At 43.5% G+C, this 16,897-nt stretch overlaps 1 protein-coding gene across 4 annotated transcripts in view; it reads left to right on the forward strand.

The window, feature by feature from the left end:
• Positions 1–16,897, forward strand: part of GLT1D1 (glycosyltransferase 1 domain containing 1) — a 115,646-nt gene that overhangs the window by 80,233 nt on the left and 18,516 nt on the right. For 2 of the 4 annotated variants that reach the window (XM_027567045.1, XM_027567046.1), the window contains 3 exons: positions 1,619–1,662; positions 3,758–3,878; positions 11,642–11,740. In XM_027567045.1, coding sequence (XP_027422846.1) covers positions 1,619–1,662; positions 3,758–3,878; positions 11,642–11,740 — 264 coding nt within the window. Of the gene's footprint in view, positions 1–1,618; positions 1,663–3,757; positions 3,879–11,641; positions 11,741–12,343; positions 12,604–16,897 lie in introns of those variants that run through there. The other 2 variants (XM_027567048.1, XM_027567047.1) reach the window with 2 other exon arrangements.

The following is a 16,897-nucleotide window of genomic DNA, read 5'->3' on the forward strand; positions in this document are numbered from 1 at the left end:
CTACCAGGGATACAATGGGATGAAACAGGGTGCCTGGGAGCTCCACTAGTAATCCAGTGGTTGAGAATCTGACTTGCAATGCAAGAGACACTGGTTCAGTCCCTGGTCTGGGAACATCTCACATGTCACAGAGCAACTAAGCCCATGAGCCACAACTACTGAAGCTTGTATGCCTGGAGCCTGTACTCCTCAACAAGAGAAGCCACCTCAGTGAGAAGCCCATGCCCCACAACTAGAGAGTAGCCCCCAATCTCCACAACTAGAGAAAGCCCACATACAGCAAAGGAGACCCACCATAGCCAATAAATAAATCTTTAAAAAAAAAAGCATGGCACCTGTCTCATAGGACGTATTTCCTCTAAATATGAAATAGGAGTGAAGTGCAGACTCAAGAATATCACATTGTAACTAATTAAAAGGTTGGACTTGGCTTTTTAAAAATGGAAATATAATTTGTGTGTCATACAATGCACCATTTAAAGTATTTAATACAAAGTTTTGCAGTCATCACCTCTATCTAATTTTGGGGTATTTTCATCATCTCCCCAAAATCCCATACCCATTAGCATTCACTCCCCACCTCCCAGTGCCTAGCAACTAACCTACTCTCTTTCTTTATAGATTTGTCTTTCTGGACATTTCATATAAAAAGAGTCACAATTTAGGGCCTTTTGCAAATGAGCGTTATATTTTCAAGGTTCCCCCATACTGTAGCATAAATCAGTACTTCATTCCTTTTTGTTGGATGAATAATATTTCATTGTATGGACCCCATTTTGTTTTCCCATGTATTGCCCCATGGACGTGACTTTGCTTTAAAATTGTGTGTCTGGAAAGGCTCCATGTTAAAAATAAAATTTTAATTCAGTCAGATCTTTTATTTTAGATCTACCAAGCATTCCAACTCCTTCTGCCTCAAAGGTTTTATGACAAAATCCACCACTGTAATCAACCAGGCAAAACTTTCATTGAAGTATTATGTTTTTGTCAGATTTTCCCTTGACTGTAAATGACTTCTGTTTTAGGAGTTGGGTGGATAATTCTTGGCCTCCCATACCTGGAGCTTCACCAGGCTCTTATCTTATAGACCAAACAGGAAACAGGACTACAGTTGGCCCTGTGTATCATCAGGTTCTGTATACTCAGAAACAACCAACCATAGACTGAAAATATTCAGGAAAAGAGATTCCAGAAAGTTCCAAAAAGCAAAACTTCAATTTGCTGTGCATTGGCACCTATTTAGATTGCATTTATATTAGTACTGTAAGTAATCCATAAATGATTTAAAGTATACAGGAGGATGTGTTTCAGTTAGATGTAAATACTATACCATTTTATATAAAGGACTTGAGCATCCACAGAATTTGATATCTGAGGGGGTCCTGGAACAGTGGATACTGAAGGACGACTGTATGTGTTTGTGTCTTTAAATTTTCTCTCAAGTCCTTCTTTTCCTTATTACTTTGCCATAGCTGGACTCCGGGGTATTCTTTTGTATTTGATTTACTTTTTCCTTTTCTGAGTTGTTACATATGGCTCTGTTGCCATGATCTGCAATCCTCTTGAGACTTAGATTCATTTCTGGCTTTTCCTAAAATTTATCTTTGTCAATTTTCAGGTTGATCCAGTCTTTACAAGGGAAGTAAAAGCCAAAGTAAAGAGGTAAGTATGGGACTTCCCTGGTGGTCCAGTGGTTAAAACTCCAAGCTTCCAATGCAGAGGATTCGGGCTTGATCCCTGATCAGGGAATGGTAAAGAACCTGCCAGCCAATGCAGGTTCAATTCCTGGGTTGGGCAGATGCCCTGGAGGAGGGCATGGCAACCCACTCCAGTATCCTTGCCTGGAGAATCCCATAGACAGAGGAGCCTGGTGGGCTACAGTCCATGGGGTCACAAAGAGTTGGACATGACTGAAGCAACAGGGAACTGAGGTCCCACATGCTGAGTGACATGATGAAATACATTTTAAAAAAAGAGAGAGAGATAAGCATAGGGAGTGAATAGGTGTTTTGCAGGAGCGGAAGCCTAATGACTGATAAACAATCCCAGTTCCCAGCATTCACCGTGTCCGAGGCTCTGTTCCCAACACTTCATTAATAATTCCTCCTTTAATCTCCTGATGATCCTGTGAGAATCTGGGCACTATTCCTTTCCCCACTGACAAGCCAGGAAGCTGACATGCTGGGAGCATCAGCAGTTCCCTAGGGAGCAGTCGCGTGGATGCACGTGTGAAGACATACTACCTCGCTAGGTCAGGAAATGCTCAGGAAACCCACTTTGAAGTTATAATTGTCCCTTACCTCGTGGGTCAAAACCGAAAAAAAAAAAAAAAAAGACTAAAAATCTGCTGGTGAGGGTGAAAATTGCAGCCATTCCTCTGGAAAGCAATTTGCCAGAGTCTTTGCTATCAATTGTGTTTGCCCGTAACAGAGACCAGGGCTTCCCTGGTGGCTCAGTGTTAAAGAATCCTCCTGCCAGTGCAGGAGATGCAGGTTTGATCCCTGGGCTAGGAAGATCCCCTGGAGGAGGAAATGGCAACCCACTCCAGCATTCTTGCCTGGAAAATCCCATGGACAGAGGAGCCTGGTTGGCTCCTACAGTCCACGAGGTCCCAAAACAGTCAGATATGACTTAGCGACTAAACAGCAGCAACAGAGACCCAACAATGCTGGCTTACACACCCAGGGGTTTTAACTGCTCACATCAAAAAAATCTGAGGTCATTGGTCCAGGACCAGGTAAGACTTCAGAGACATTGTCTGCTGTCTCTCTTTCTTGTGTTCCCTACCTGTGACTTCTATTTCTAGGATGACTGTAGCTGTAGAACTCACACATCACTTTCTGTATTCTAAGTGGGGAGATGGGGCAGGACAAGAGCCAGAAGGATCCTCTCCCGTGCGGGTCAGCCCCCTTTTATGTGTATATCCTCACTCTCCCAGGATCCCAGCTCCTCCTCCTGGCTACTCCACCACCCAGGAGGACTGGGAAACACTGATTTCACCCCCATGTGCAATCATGGATACAGAATGCATGTATGTAAAAGTATCACCAGTTATGTGAAATGATAACCTCAAAACTGTGAGACTGGAGAGGGTTGGGGGAATGGGGATGAATGTCCGTACCATCAGGTGAGAAAAATAGAACAGGGCAAAACCTCTGTGACAAAGGTTGTGTTACCCTCTTGGTTTTACTATTTCTATTTCTCTCTGTTTATGATACATCTATGATTATCTCTTTGAGTATCTTTTCTAATATTTATCTTTATTTATTTATTTGACTGAACTGGGTCTTAGTTGCGGCATGTGGACTCTAGTTCCCTGACCAGGGATCGAACCCAGGCTCCCTGCATTGGGAGCACGGAATCTTAGCCACTGGACCACCAGGGGACTCACCCTCTCTGAGTATCTTTTAAAAAGCATTGGGAAAAAGGCTGCATTCTTAGGAAAGGTCTGTTTTCTAAATCATTCAGAGAAAAATGGCAAGAGCCACATCTCTGACGTCCAGTATCTGAGAATCATGTGTCTTGTTGGTCAGAAGGATTCAGGATGGAAGCTGATGTGTTCACAGCCTTCGTCCCTCCCTTATCAGGGCTGGAAATAGAACAGATTCTCACTCCAGTATGGTTTTCTGTACTGAACTCTTTATCAATCATGCTTCCCTGGTGATCTAAGATATTTCTCCAAAATTGTCATCTCTCCGCCCAGCCTCTCTCTGTAAGATTCCCAGCCATAGATGCTCTCTGCTCCCTGTTGTTTCAGGACCCCTGGGGTACGACTGATCAGGGAGATGGCTCAGGAAGACCTCCATGCAGTCATGAAGAATTGCTTCGCGCTGGTGAATAGCTCTGTCTCTGAAGGCATGTCAGCCGCAATTCTGGAGGTAATGATCTAACGAGCCCTGAAAGTGGAAATATGAAATTGTCGATCACCCCTTTTCTTAGTTATGGAGGTGATGCGTTTGTCAATAAAGCTGTGTGCTTCTTAAAGCTAACAAGCACAGCGGCGTCTCTTCGGGAGTTCTAAAGTAGTTTTGAAGTTCTAGCTGGGATTTAAAAATACTATTTTCTTTCTCCTTGCCATTTTTCCTTGCCAGTGACAAAATGAAATAAAACTAGGATAGCGTTACCTCTCTGACTCACCAAGTAGCTTCAGTGGGAAGGTGATGGAGACTATGAAGGGCTGGGACAGGATGTGGATAAAGGTGTGTTTTGTAGGAAGCCTTCTTTTGTCTTGATTTCTTCTCCCTCTTTTCAGTGTGTGCAATGATCCCAGAATTTAGGGGATAAGAAAGGGATGGGCTTATGCACCAGACAGGGGGTGGGTGTGGAAACACACAGAGGAGTGGTTACAGATGCACAGGAGGGCGGGACTGAGGGTGGACCGAACCTCTCCACCTAGTGCTCAGCTCTGAAAAATCGCTTCCTGGACTTTCCTGGTTGCCCAGTGGTTAAGACTACACCCTCCACTGCAGGGGGCGAGGGCTCGACCCCTGGTTGGGGAACTAAGATTACACATGCCACCGTGCTGCGCAGCCAAAAGGAAAAGAAAAATTGCGTACTCTGCTTGGGCTGAATATACACATCCCAGCACAACCTTGCAGTCCATTGCTGGAGTTCTCTGCATTGAAATAAGCCCCTGCTCTTGAAAACCTGGCAGGCTCTAGTTTGACTGTATCAACTCTTGGGTAGAGGACTTAATCCAACCTTGAAGCCCTTTGCAGTCTCTTCTTACTGAGCATTTTCCATAATTGGGTGTTTACCCAGGATATCTTTTTTTTTTTTTGGTATCTAAAAAAATGTTTTTTGGCTGTGCAGCATGGCATGTGAGATCTTAGTTCTCTGACCAGGAATTGAAACTGTGTTCCCTGCATTAATAAAATGGAGTCTTAACCACTGGACTGCCAGAAAAGTCCCAACCTGGATATCTTTTAAAACTTTTTCTGTTTTTTTTTTTTTTGGCCATGCCCTGGAACTTCAGGGATCTTAGTTCCCTGACCAGGGATTAAACCCCTGGCTTACAGTAGTAAAAGTGCGGAGTGCCAACTGCTGGACCATCAGGGAATTCCCTTACCTGGATATCTTAGTGGCTTTGTGCTAGTGACTTGAGGTCATCAGTGCACTTAATACAGAAGGGTTTTTGCTTTCTCTTATTTTGCTGTTGGTTCATGGTATGCTGGGTTCCTTTAAGGGTGGTATTAGTAAAGAAGAGATGCCATCTGTTCTGTCATAACCAGCTTTTGGTGCTGAGTTGTCTTCATATCCCTAAATCACAAGCCATCAAATGTATGGAATTTCCTATAGTTCTTTACACATGACTTGCAGACAATGGATGCCGCAGAAGTCCTATGGATTAGCACTTGATAAAACCCCCTGTTCAGTTCAGTTCAGTTCAGTTCAGTCGCTCAGTCGTGTCCAACTCTTTGTGACCCCTTGCAGTACAGCAAGCCAGGCATCCCTGTCCATCACCAACTCCCAGAGTTTACTCAAACTCATGCCCATGAGTCGGTGATGCCATCCAACCACCTCATCCTCTGTCACCCCCTTTTCCTCCTGCCTTCAATCATTCCCAGCATCAGGGTCTTTTCCCTGATATGAGTGAGTCAGTTCGTCCCATTGGGTGGCCAAAGTATTGGAGTTTCAGCTTCAGCATTAGGCCTTCAAATGAATATTTAGGACTGATTTCCTTTAGGATGGACTGGTTTGATCTCCTTGCAGTCCAAGGGACTCTCAAGAGTCTGTCTCCTCCAACACCACAGTTCAAAAGTTATCAATTCTTCAGCACTCAGCTTTCTTTATAGTCCAACTCTCACATCCATACATGACTACTGGTAAAACCATAGTTTTGACCAGATGGACCTTTGTTGGCAAAGTGATGTCTCTGCTTTTTAATATGCTGTCTAGGTTGGTTAAAAATTTCTTCTTCTAAGGAGTAAGCGTCTTTTAATTTCATGGCTGCAGTCACCATCTGCAGTGATTTTGGAGCCCAAAAAATAAAGTCTCTCACTGTTTCCTTATCTGTTTGCCATGAAGTGATGGGACCAGGTGCCATGATCTTAGTTTTCTGAATGTTGAGTTTGAACCCAACTTTTTCACTCTCCTCTTTCACTTTCATCAAGAGGCTCTTTAGTTCTTCACTTTCTGCCATAAGGGTGGTGTCATCTGCATATTTGAGGTTACTGATATTTCTCCTGGCAATCTTGATTCCAGCTTGTGCTTCATCCAGTCCAGCATTTCAAATGATGTACTCTGCATATAAGTTAAATAAACAGGGTGACAGTATACAGCTTTGACTTACTCCTTTCCCGATTTGGAACCAGTCTGTTGTTCTATGTCCAGTTCTAACTGTTGCTTCTTGACCTGCATACAGATTTCTCAGGAGGTAGGTAGGGTGGTCTGGTATTCCCATCTTTTGAAGAATTTTCCAGTTTGTTGTGATCCACACAGTCAAAGGCTTTGGCATAGTCAATGAAGCAGAAGTAGATGTTTTTCTGGCACTCTCTTGCTTTTTCGATGATCCAACGGATGTTGGCAATTTGATCTCTGTTTCCTCTGCCTTTTGTAAATCCAGTTTGAACATCTGGAAATTCACAATTCATGTACTGTTGAAGCCTGATTTGGAGAATTTTGACATCACTTTGCTAGCATGTGAGATGAGTGCAATTGTGCAGTAGTTTGAACATTCTTGCCTTTCTTTGGGATTGGAATAAAAACTGATGTTTTCCAGTCCTGTGGCCACTGCTGAGTTTTCCAAATTTGCTGGCATATTGAGTGCAACACTTTCCTAGCATCATCTTTTAGGATTTGAAATAGCTCAACTGGACTTCCACCACCTCCACTAGCTTTGTTCGTAGTAATGCTTCCTAAGGCCCACTTGACTTCACATTCCAGGATGTCTGGATCTAGGTGAGTGATCACACCATCGTGGTTATCTGAGTCATGAAGATCTTTTTTGTACAGTTCTTCTGTGTATTCTTGCCACCTCTTCTTAATATCTTCTGCTTCTATTAGATCCCTACCATTTCTGTCCTTTATCGAGCCCATCTTTGCATGAAATGTCCCCTTGGTAACTCTAGTCTTTCCCATTCTGTTGTTTTCCTCTATTTCTTTGCACTGATCACTGAGAAAGGCTTTCTTATCTCTCCTTGCTATTCTTTGGAACCCTGCATTCAAATGGGTATTTCTTTCCTTTTCTCCTTTGCCTTTTGCTTCTCTGCTTTTCTCAGCTATTTGTAAGGCCTCCTTAGACAACCGTTTTGTCTTTTTGCATTTCTTTTTCTTGGGGATGGTCTTGATTACTGCCTCCTGTACAATGTCATGAACCTCTGTCATAGTTCTTTAGGTACTCTGTCAGATCTAATCCCTTGAATCTATTCGCTTTGAATCTAATCCCTTGAATCCCTTGAATCTATTTCTACCCCCTGCAGAAAAGGAAATGTTTGGCCATTGGTCCTCCAAGTCTTTGAATCACATTTCACATCCACACTCTCATAACCCTAGTTTTTCACTTCAGGGTCTACTTAATTAGAGCAATGCTATTATTGTATCATAAGTTGTTTGTAACATCCATTTATTCCTTTGGACACTAGTTGAATTTACTGACCAAAGGTACAATTTGTGAATATTGATGTTTCAGAGGTCATGGTAAATAATTAAAGCAGGAAAAAAAAATGATGCTCCGTAAACTTAAGAAATGACTGATGTTGTATGCCTAATATTTTCTGCAAATGTGGCATCATTTAAAAAAGCAAACATAAAAAAATAAAATACTGTGGGCTGGGATAGAAGCTATATACTAACGCCTGTAATTCTCGTGTTCGGAAGCTTTTAGAGCACAGAGCCTGGATTTGTGACATGTTCTTCTTCATCTAGATGTTGAATGCCTCAATATCTCAATCTGAGCTTAATGATTAGCATTAATCTCCATTGTGGTTTAAAATCAGCTTTCAACTAGAATCACTGGAGCAGTACATTGTACTCTTCATATTAGCTTTAAAAATGTACATTCTTAAGAGTACCAGTCCTCAAGCCTTGGTGAATTGCTCCTTTGTATGTAAATACACATTTCCTCTCCCCCACCTTCTTAAGAAAAGGTAAAGTGGATTTGGGGAATGATTTTGTAGCCAGCACATACAGCATTTCATTGCAGATGAATTGCTGTCAGATCTCATTTACTTCAAAGGAAAGGCAGCTCTGAGTAATTCCATCTGCTTTCAGATGCCGACACTGTGTTCCTTTTGAAAACTCCAAAATAACCTTTGGGATGAAGGTTTTGAATGAAACTGATTTTAGAGGAGCCATGGAGGGTGGATTTCATTAAAATCAATTCAAAGATCCAAAATGGTTAATCACAGAATAAGTGCATCTCGCTTTGGAGGGAGGGGATCTTTTGACCTTTCAGAATTAGCATTGTTTTATTATGCATGGGTACATGCTAAGTCGCTTCAGTTGTGTCCCACTCTTCCACCTTGTGGACTGTGGCCCGCCAGCCTCCCCTGTCAATGGGATTCTTTAGGCAAGAATTCTGGAGTGGATTGCCATAGCCTCCTCCAGGGATTCTTCCCAATACGAGGATCAAGCCCAGTTCTCTTACGTATTCTCCATTGGCTGGTGGGTTCTTAACCACTAGTGCCACCTGGGAGAAGTGCCACCTGGAGAAGGCAATGGCAACCCACTCCAGTACTCTTGCCTGGAAAATCCCATGGATGGAGGGGCTTGGTGGGCTATGGTCCATAGGATCGCAGAGTCAGACAGGACTGAGTGACTTCACTTTCACTTTTCACTTTCATCCATTGGAGAAGGAAATGGCAACCCACGCCAGTGTTCTTGCCTGGAGAATCCCAGGGACGGAGGAGCCTGGTGGGCTGCCGTCTATGGGGTCGCACAGAGTCGGATATGACTGAAGCGACTTAGCAGCAGCAGCAGCAGCAGTGCCACCTGGGAAGCCCTTATTTTGTTTCAGAGGCATGTAAAAATCCCATATGATAAGACACATTTCTTTTAAACGTGAACTGTCACCCACCAGGCTCTCCTGTCCATGGGATTTCCCAGGCAAGAATACTGGTGAGGGTTGCATTTCCTCCTCCAGAGGATCTTCCCGACCCAGGAATAGAACCCATGTCTCCTGCATTGGCAGGCTGATTCTTTACCACTGAGCTACCTGGGAAGCCCAATATAGACACCTATATAAGGCACCCTTCAAAAACTCACTTACTGTGTTGATACAGAGCCCTGGTGGCTGTGTTTCCAAAGACTGTTCTGCAACGTAGACTGGGGGGTCATGTCTCTGAAAACCCTTATCAGCCCGGCTGAGGATGGTGCACCAGAGACAAAGCTTTTAAATTTATTTTTATGTGTTCATTGTTTGGCCACAACACCCGGCGTGTAGAATCGTAATTCCCCAACTGGGGATTAAACCCACACCGCCTGCAGTGGGAGGTAGAGTCTTAACCACTGGACCACCAGGGGATGCCCCAATGAAGCTTTTTTAAAAGTTCAAATGTGAAGCTTCCACCCACTTGCTGGATGCTTGAAGAGCTCATGGTGGGCAAGAGAAATCCAGTGACTGCAAACCTGAGTAAGTGTTTGGTACCTCTTGAGCTCTGATGTTTTCTCTTCTTAGTCCCCAAATGGGGCCCCAGGCACCAGATTTGAGCTGATTTCTGCTCCAAGTGCCCCTCCCCAACACTCCCCCTTTCCCAGATCATGACCTGAAGGGTTCAGAGGGTAAGCTCGCTCATCTCCTAACACCATCTCCCCAAGACATTCCCAGGCACCGTGTGCATCAGGACCAGCGTCACAGCACAGTCATGTTCTCAGACTTTGCCTTTTTGAAGAGGTAACTTTACACCTAAAGAAAGTGACTTGAGAATCAACCATCCTTAATGTCACATCTTGGCTGAATGAAAATAGCATTTCCATATGCTTTTTAAATGACATGTTTTTTTTTTCTTTCTCTTTTATTGAAGTATAGTTGATTTACAATATAATATTAGTTTCAGCTGTACAGCAAAGTGATCCTGTTATATGTATGCATCTATATTCTTTTTTCCCAATTCTTTTCTATTATAGGTTATTATAAGATATTGAATATACAGTTGCTTATGCTATACAGTAAATCCTTGCTGTTTAAGATGAACTTTGTCTCCCCAAAATCATGGTGATGAGGAATGGATTTGAAACCCGCCGTGTCAGTCGAGAGCAAAGCTCCCACCAGGGCAAGACCACAGTTTTGTGATTCTTGGACTGTGGTCTTTTCCAAAATGCCAGATGGTACTCACTGGAGGTCGGAACCCAAGGCCCAAATAGTGGGCTCATAAGGGGGCTGTGACCCTAACGCTGAGATGCGGAGTTACTTTCTGCCCATGCTGCTGAGTTTTCTTGTTCCCAAGTGTAATGAGAGTTGTTGTTGTTCAGTTGCTAAGTTGTGTCCAACTCTTTTTGACCCCATGTACTGCACATGCCAGGTTTCCCTGTTCTTCACTATCCCCTGGAGTTTGCTCAAACTCATGTGTTGAGTCAGTGATGCCATCCAACCATCTCATCCTCTGCCTCTCTCTTTCCCTCCTGCCCTCAATCTTTCCCAGCATCAGGATCTTTTCCAATGAGTTGGCTCTTCGCATCAGGTAGCCAGAGTATTGGAGCTTCAGCATCAGTCCTTCCAAGGAATATTCTGGGTTGATTTCCTTTAGGATTGATTGGTTTGATCCCCTTGCAGTCCAAGGGACTTTCAAAAGTCTTCTCCAACACCACAGGTTCAAAAGCATCAGTTCTTTGTCGCTCAGCTTTCTTTATTGTCCAACTCTCACATCCATACATGACTACTGGAAAAACCATAGCTTTGATTCTAATGATAGTGGAGGGTCCCAATCTTTACCCTATAAGATGAGAAGGGAAATTTATGACTTGGAGACTTTTATCATCATGAGGAACCCCATGCTGGCTGATCCCAGGCATTTGAGACTGGAAAGGTTGTTTAGTGGGTAATCAGGTGATAAATCTTATTCCTCCTTACGTCTGTATCCATGCCAAAGGGATGTGTACAGATCTGGTGGCAATCATATGGCTGGTGCTGAAAGAAAATTACCCATCAAGGAAAGTGAGAATGATGATAATTAAAAATGTATACTCCAAGGACTTCCCTGCTGCTCCAGTGGCAAAGTTTCCATGCTCCCAATACAGGGGGCTGGGGTTCGATCCATGGTCAGGGAACTAGATTCCACATTCCACAGCTAAGAGTTCACATGCCACCATGGAGATCCTGCAAGCAGCAACCAAAACCTGGTGCAGCCAAATAAATAGGTAAATATTTTCAAAAAGTGTACTCCAGGCTGCCATTGAAGAAGGGTGAACTGAACATTGGAGAAAGAGAAGGTTTCTTTGTGATGTTGCAGTAAGATAGGCCATTACAGTATATAGTTTGCCAACACTTGCAAATACAGTCAGTCATTAAGATTCAGTGTGTAGTTGGAAAATCCGGAATTTGTGTTGGGAAACCACTTTGGGCAAAGTTTTGGGGTGATTTTTTGGGTGGTGCCAGAGCTCCAGTGAAACTAAGGAGTCATTCTGTCACAGATTGGCTCATCTCACCACACAGACTCTGACAGTGATCGCCCACCTGTCTCCTTTGCCCTTTACATCCTTTCAGGCAATGGATTTGGAAGTTCCGGTGTTGGCGAGGAACATCCCCGGAAACTCTGCGGTGGTGAAGCATGAAGTTACAGGATTGCTGTTTTCAGACCCTCAGGTAAAGGAGAGCGATTTCTCTGTATTCACCTGGTCTGAGTCGTTTTCATCCGCCTGTGGTTCAGAGAGTCTGTAATTTGCATCTTTGTGATTAGCTCTCAGTGTTCCCTTTACACAGTAAGTCCCCTACAGACAAACAAGCCCAATTCTGAGAGCACATTCATAAGTCCAGTTTGTTTGTAAGTCCAGCAAAATTAGCTTAGGTACCCAACTAACACAATTGGCTATACAGTACTGTATTGCAATAGGGTTATAATACTTTTCATATAAATACTACATAAAAAGCAAACAATTAAGAAAACATTTTTAATCTTACGGTGCAGGACCTTGAAAAATACAGTAAGACAATTGACATACAGGGGCTGGCAGTGAGTGAACAGACGAGTTCACTCACTGAGTGAACTGACTAGAGGAGGGAGAGGAGGTGGGAGAAGGCAGAGCTGAAGGATTGTCAGCAACAGGAGACGGAGGGCAAGCTGCAACTTCACTCATGCCTGATGTTGATGGCTCAGGTTCTGGTTCCTTGCTGGATTTAATTCTATCGACCCTCTTAAAAAAACAATCCAGTGATGTCTGGGTAGTAGCTCTTTTTTTCTCATCATAGATGACACAGTAGCACTGGATTGCTTTCTGAACGTCTGCTGCAAGCTTCATGTACCATTCGACATGAGGGCCCTGTGCCTCAGAACCTACCAGTGCCTCCTCAAGTAAAGAAAACCCCCAGGCCATTTCCTGCATCATGAGTCTCTTCAGTTCTTCAGTTACTCCTTCTGCCTCTTGTCTCTCTTCATCCTTTCTCCGCCGCTGCTCTCAGGCTTGTTTCTGGGCATCCTGGACTTGAAATAAAGATGCTGTACTCCTGTACTGTATACAGTGCTGAGCAGTAAAGTACACAAAAGCACAGCCACTCGTAGAGGAGGCACGTGACAACGTGCGCCAGTGGTGGTGGTTTAGTTGCTAAGTCCTGTCTCGTTCTTGCAACCCCTGTAGCCCACCAGGCTCCCCTGTCCTTGTGGTTTTCCAGGCAAGAATACTGGAGTGGGTTGCCACTCCCTACATGATTGGACTTGCGAATGCGAATTAGCATCTTTGAAAGCTAGCAACTTGAAGGTTTACATGTAGGGGACCTACTGTAATCAGTAGAAGAGTATATGGAACACAGGGTCACTTGGTCACATGGGCAGCCTCCTGGACATGTCACTAAAAGAAACCTAGGGACTTTCCAGAAACATGAGACCTGGGTTCTATTTCTGATGCTGCTGGTGTTGATTACCATGACCTTGAGCAAGTCACTTCCCTTCTTAGATGCTTGAATTTCTAGTTTCTTTTTTTAAAGTTTATTTTATTGAAATATAGTTGATTTACAATGTGTTAGTTTCTGCTGTATAGGACAGTGATTCAGTGATATATGTATATACATGTATGCATTCTCTTTCATATTCTTTTCCATCATGGTTTATCACAGGATATTTAATATAGTTCCCTGTGTTCTACAGTAGGATCTTGTCATTTATCCATGCCATATATAGTAGGTTGCACCTGCTGCTGCTGCTGCTAAGTCGTTTCAGTCGTGCCCGACTCTGTGCGACCCCATGGACAGCAGCCCACCACGCTCCCCCGTCCCTGGGATTCTCCAGGCAAGAACACTGGAGTGGGTTGCCATTTCCTTCTCAAAAAGTGAAGTCGCTCAGTTGTGTCCGACTCTTCGAAATCCCATGGACTGCAGCCCACCAGCCTCCTCCGCCCATGGGATTTTCCAAGCAAGAGTACTGGAGTGGGGTGCCATTGCCTTCTTATCTACTAACCCCAAACTTCCAAATAGATTTCTGGTTTCTGATGCAGGTGTTCTTCAGGTATAATCCTATGCTTCTGGAATATCCCCAGTATTCAGAAGATTGCCATATATCTGATCCCTTGCAGTTCTTCAAAACAATGTACAGAAGAGGCAGCATGGTTGTGTTCATACATGTATGTGTCTGATACATGTGTGCATCTGAAATTAAAATAAAGGCCAGTGCAGTTGACATTGGGCACAGATGATGGGCACAGTGCCATCCAGGGCACACGTGTGTGCCAGGACCTTCCAGGATATGTGTGAGGGGGTTCCAGCCCCAAGGTCTGAAGTTCCAAGGATATGCCTTTAAACCCCCGGGACCCTGTGCAGGGCGTGTAGCCTTAACCTGAGTCTCCAAGCTCCATCTTCTCCTCGGGACAAGTGGAACTAATTTTAACAGCGCATAGAGGTTAAAGCAGCTGATGATATACAGGGCTGAGCCGTGGGTACGGCACTCAGCCCAAGGCTCTGGGTACCGTTATCAGCAAAAGGAGAGCCCTTGATGCCCTATAGCTCGTGTTGTTGTTGTTTAGTCAGTAAGTTGTGTCTCACGCTTTGTGACCCCTTGGACTGTAGTCCTTCAGAATCTTCTGTCCATGGAATTCTCCAGGCCACAATACTGGAGTGGGTTGCCATTTCCTCTTCCAGCAGACTTCCAGATCCAGGGATCAAACCCACATTTCCTGCATTGCAGGCGGGTTCTTTATCACTGAGCCACTGTGGAAGCCCTTTCCTTTGAATGTTGTTGTTTGAGGAGGGCGGGGCAACCCACTCCAATATTCTTGCCTGGAAAATCCCGTGGACAGAGGAGCCTGGAGACTACAGTCCATGGGGTCAAAAAGAGTTGGACACAACTGAAGCAAGTTAGCATGCACGCAGTGCACATGTTATTTTTTAGTTGCTAAGTCATGTCTGACTCTTTTGTGACCCCATGGACTGTAGCCTGCCAGGCTCCTCTGTCCATGGGATTCTCCAGGCAAGAATACTGGTGCAGGGTGCCATTTCCTTCTCCAGCGGATCTTCCCAACCCAGAGATCGAACCTGCGTCTCCTGCATCGCAGGCAGATTCTTTACCACTGAACCACTGGGGAAGCTGAGCCATCGGGGAAGCCCTTTCCTTTGAATAGTAACCCCTAAAAGCCAAAACAATACCAGGAAATGAAGAGTGTGTAGTGGTTCCCTGCTGATTCTCTAGACAAAAGCATATTGCTTTTTACCACGTTCTGCATCTCTCCACATCAGCACCAGCCATGCCGGAGGTCATAGGATATTGTCTCCCCGTGGGCAAAGAGATTTTATTTTTATCTTCCCAAACACACTGTCTATTTATTTTATAGCTCAATTTCAAACCACTGCAGTTTTATCAGCAAGTGTCTGAATAGCCATCACTTACAAATGGGTGTATCAAGTCCAGTGTTAGAACAAGAACAGTTTGGCTCTCCTGACTTCATTTCATGTTCCTTGTAAGACATTCCTTTTAATATTTGCAAATAACGATCCTGTCACTGACACATCCAAGTTATTTCTGCTGGTTACCGGCTTCCTGTGAGTTATCAGACACAGCCCCGAAGCACTGACAAAGTTAAGGCTTGGGCCTATTTTGATTCCAACTCTTTAATGTTACTTTTACAAAGGATGTTAAAAAAAAAAAAAAATAGAACCGCTCTATGTTTCAAACAGGAGGAGGCTGTGGTTTTGTTTTTTTTTTCCTTTTTAATATCACATTCTGAAACATGTGCTAGACACAGATATCACACGTGGCTTTGTTTCATAGTCATGATCAGACTCGACCTAGCATGGAGTGGGAGCTGTTGCTTTAAAAACAAATGTGCATTTTCCACAAGTCAGTGGCTGCGGTTGCTGTCATCTCGGTTCAGGAGCTCAGATGAAATTAACCACTGACTGGTTGTCAGTGTTTGTGAGATTTATTTCAAATGTGTATTCAAATATGTCCTCGAAGCTCTGTCTCACTTATTAAGAAGGGACTTCCATGCAAGGGTGTCAGCTTCATAAAGTTAATATAGATAGATACATAGAAACACAGATGGATACATAGTTACATATATACATAGATACATACATACGTACACACATGTGCATGTGCTCTGTCCTGTCCAACTCTTTGCAACCCCATGAACTGTAGCCTGCCAGGCTCCTCTGTCCATGGGATTTTCCAGGCAAAAATACTAAAGTGGGCTGCTATTTCCTACTCTAGGAGATCTTCCCGACCCAGGGATCAAACCCTCGTCTCTTGTGTCTCCTGCATTGGCAGGCAAGCAGACTCTTTACCACTGAGCCACCTGGGAAAGCCACATACATACATATAAAATGCAAAAAGTCATATTTTGGATTTTCAACAAAATGATGATTAAAAATATTCAGCTGTGGTAGGAACAAAATAACCTCTGTTTTTATACACCTCAACCATGGAAAACCTTAATTTACATGAAGCTTTCCAAACCTACTAAACATTGATTTTTTTGTTGTTGTTACCTCGACAATCTCATTCTTTTTCTTTTTAGGAAGAAAAGAGCTGAGCTATTTTATGGCACCGTTTTATAGCTTCAGAATTAAAATCCATTTGACATTTAATAGAAACTGTGAATCTATATTCTTTGTCAAGGACAGACTTTTGAAGTGTGGTCCAAACTAATGTTGCTGGGAGGTTCTGTTTGTTTTTTAGGCAACTGTAAAGAAAATCATAACTTTTGTAATAATGATGATGACAGCTAACATTTATCATGTATGTATTTTGTTCCGGCCTCTCTTCTTTGTGTTCATCATGCACTTTTACTAAGACTGTTTGATTTTCAAACTTTGATAGTCAATCCAAAGTTTCAGGTTTGGAAGAAGTGCGGCATGTCGGAGACATAGCAGCCTCCTTCAGGCTGTGTTTGGAACTTGAGTTTTCCACTCGAAATATGAGTGATCCTGGACACATTTCTTCTTCCTGCACTCAGTCCTTGATCCTTAAGATGGAGATAATGATGTTGGTCTTTGGGGAACAGCAGAAAGCACGTGGGGTTGAGTTCCGTCCTTGGTCTCAGAGGAGAGCTGTGTGGATACAGAGTTAATCATATTCACGGTGCTGACCACTGGGTGATGTCATTGGCTGCCCCCTGGGAGCTATATAGTCTGCAGAGCTCTGGAATTAGGTTCAATACAGCGAGACGTTCTCCTTGTGAGATCTGGCCAGCGTCATGCAAAATATCATTTCTCTTTTTATTCAAAACAAGTGTTTAACTTTTTAATTCTATTTATCTATTTTCGATTGATGATTGCTTTACAATATTGGTTTGCCATTCTCTCCATTCATCTCACCCT

Source organism: Bos indicus x Bos taurus, chromosome 17 (assembly GCF_003369695.1).
Source record: "Bos indicus x Bos taurus breed Angus x Brahman F1 hybrid chromosome 17, Bos_hybrid_MaternalHap_v2.0, whole genome shotgun sequence".
In the NCBI taxonomy this organism is placed as follows: domain Eukaryota; kingdom Metazoa; phylum Chordata; class Mammalia; order Artiodactyla; family Bovidae; genus Bos; species Bos indicus x Bos taurus.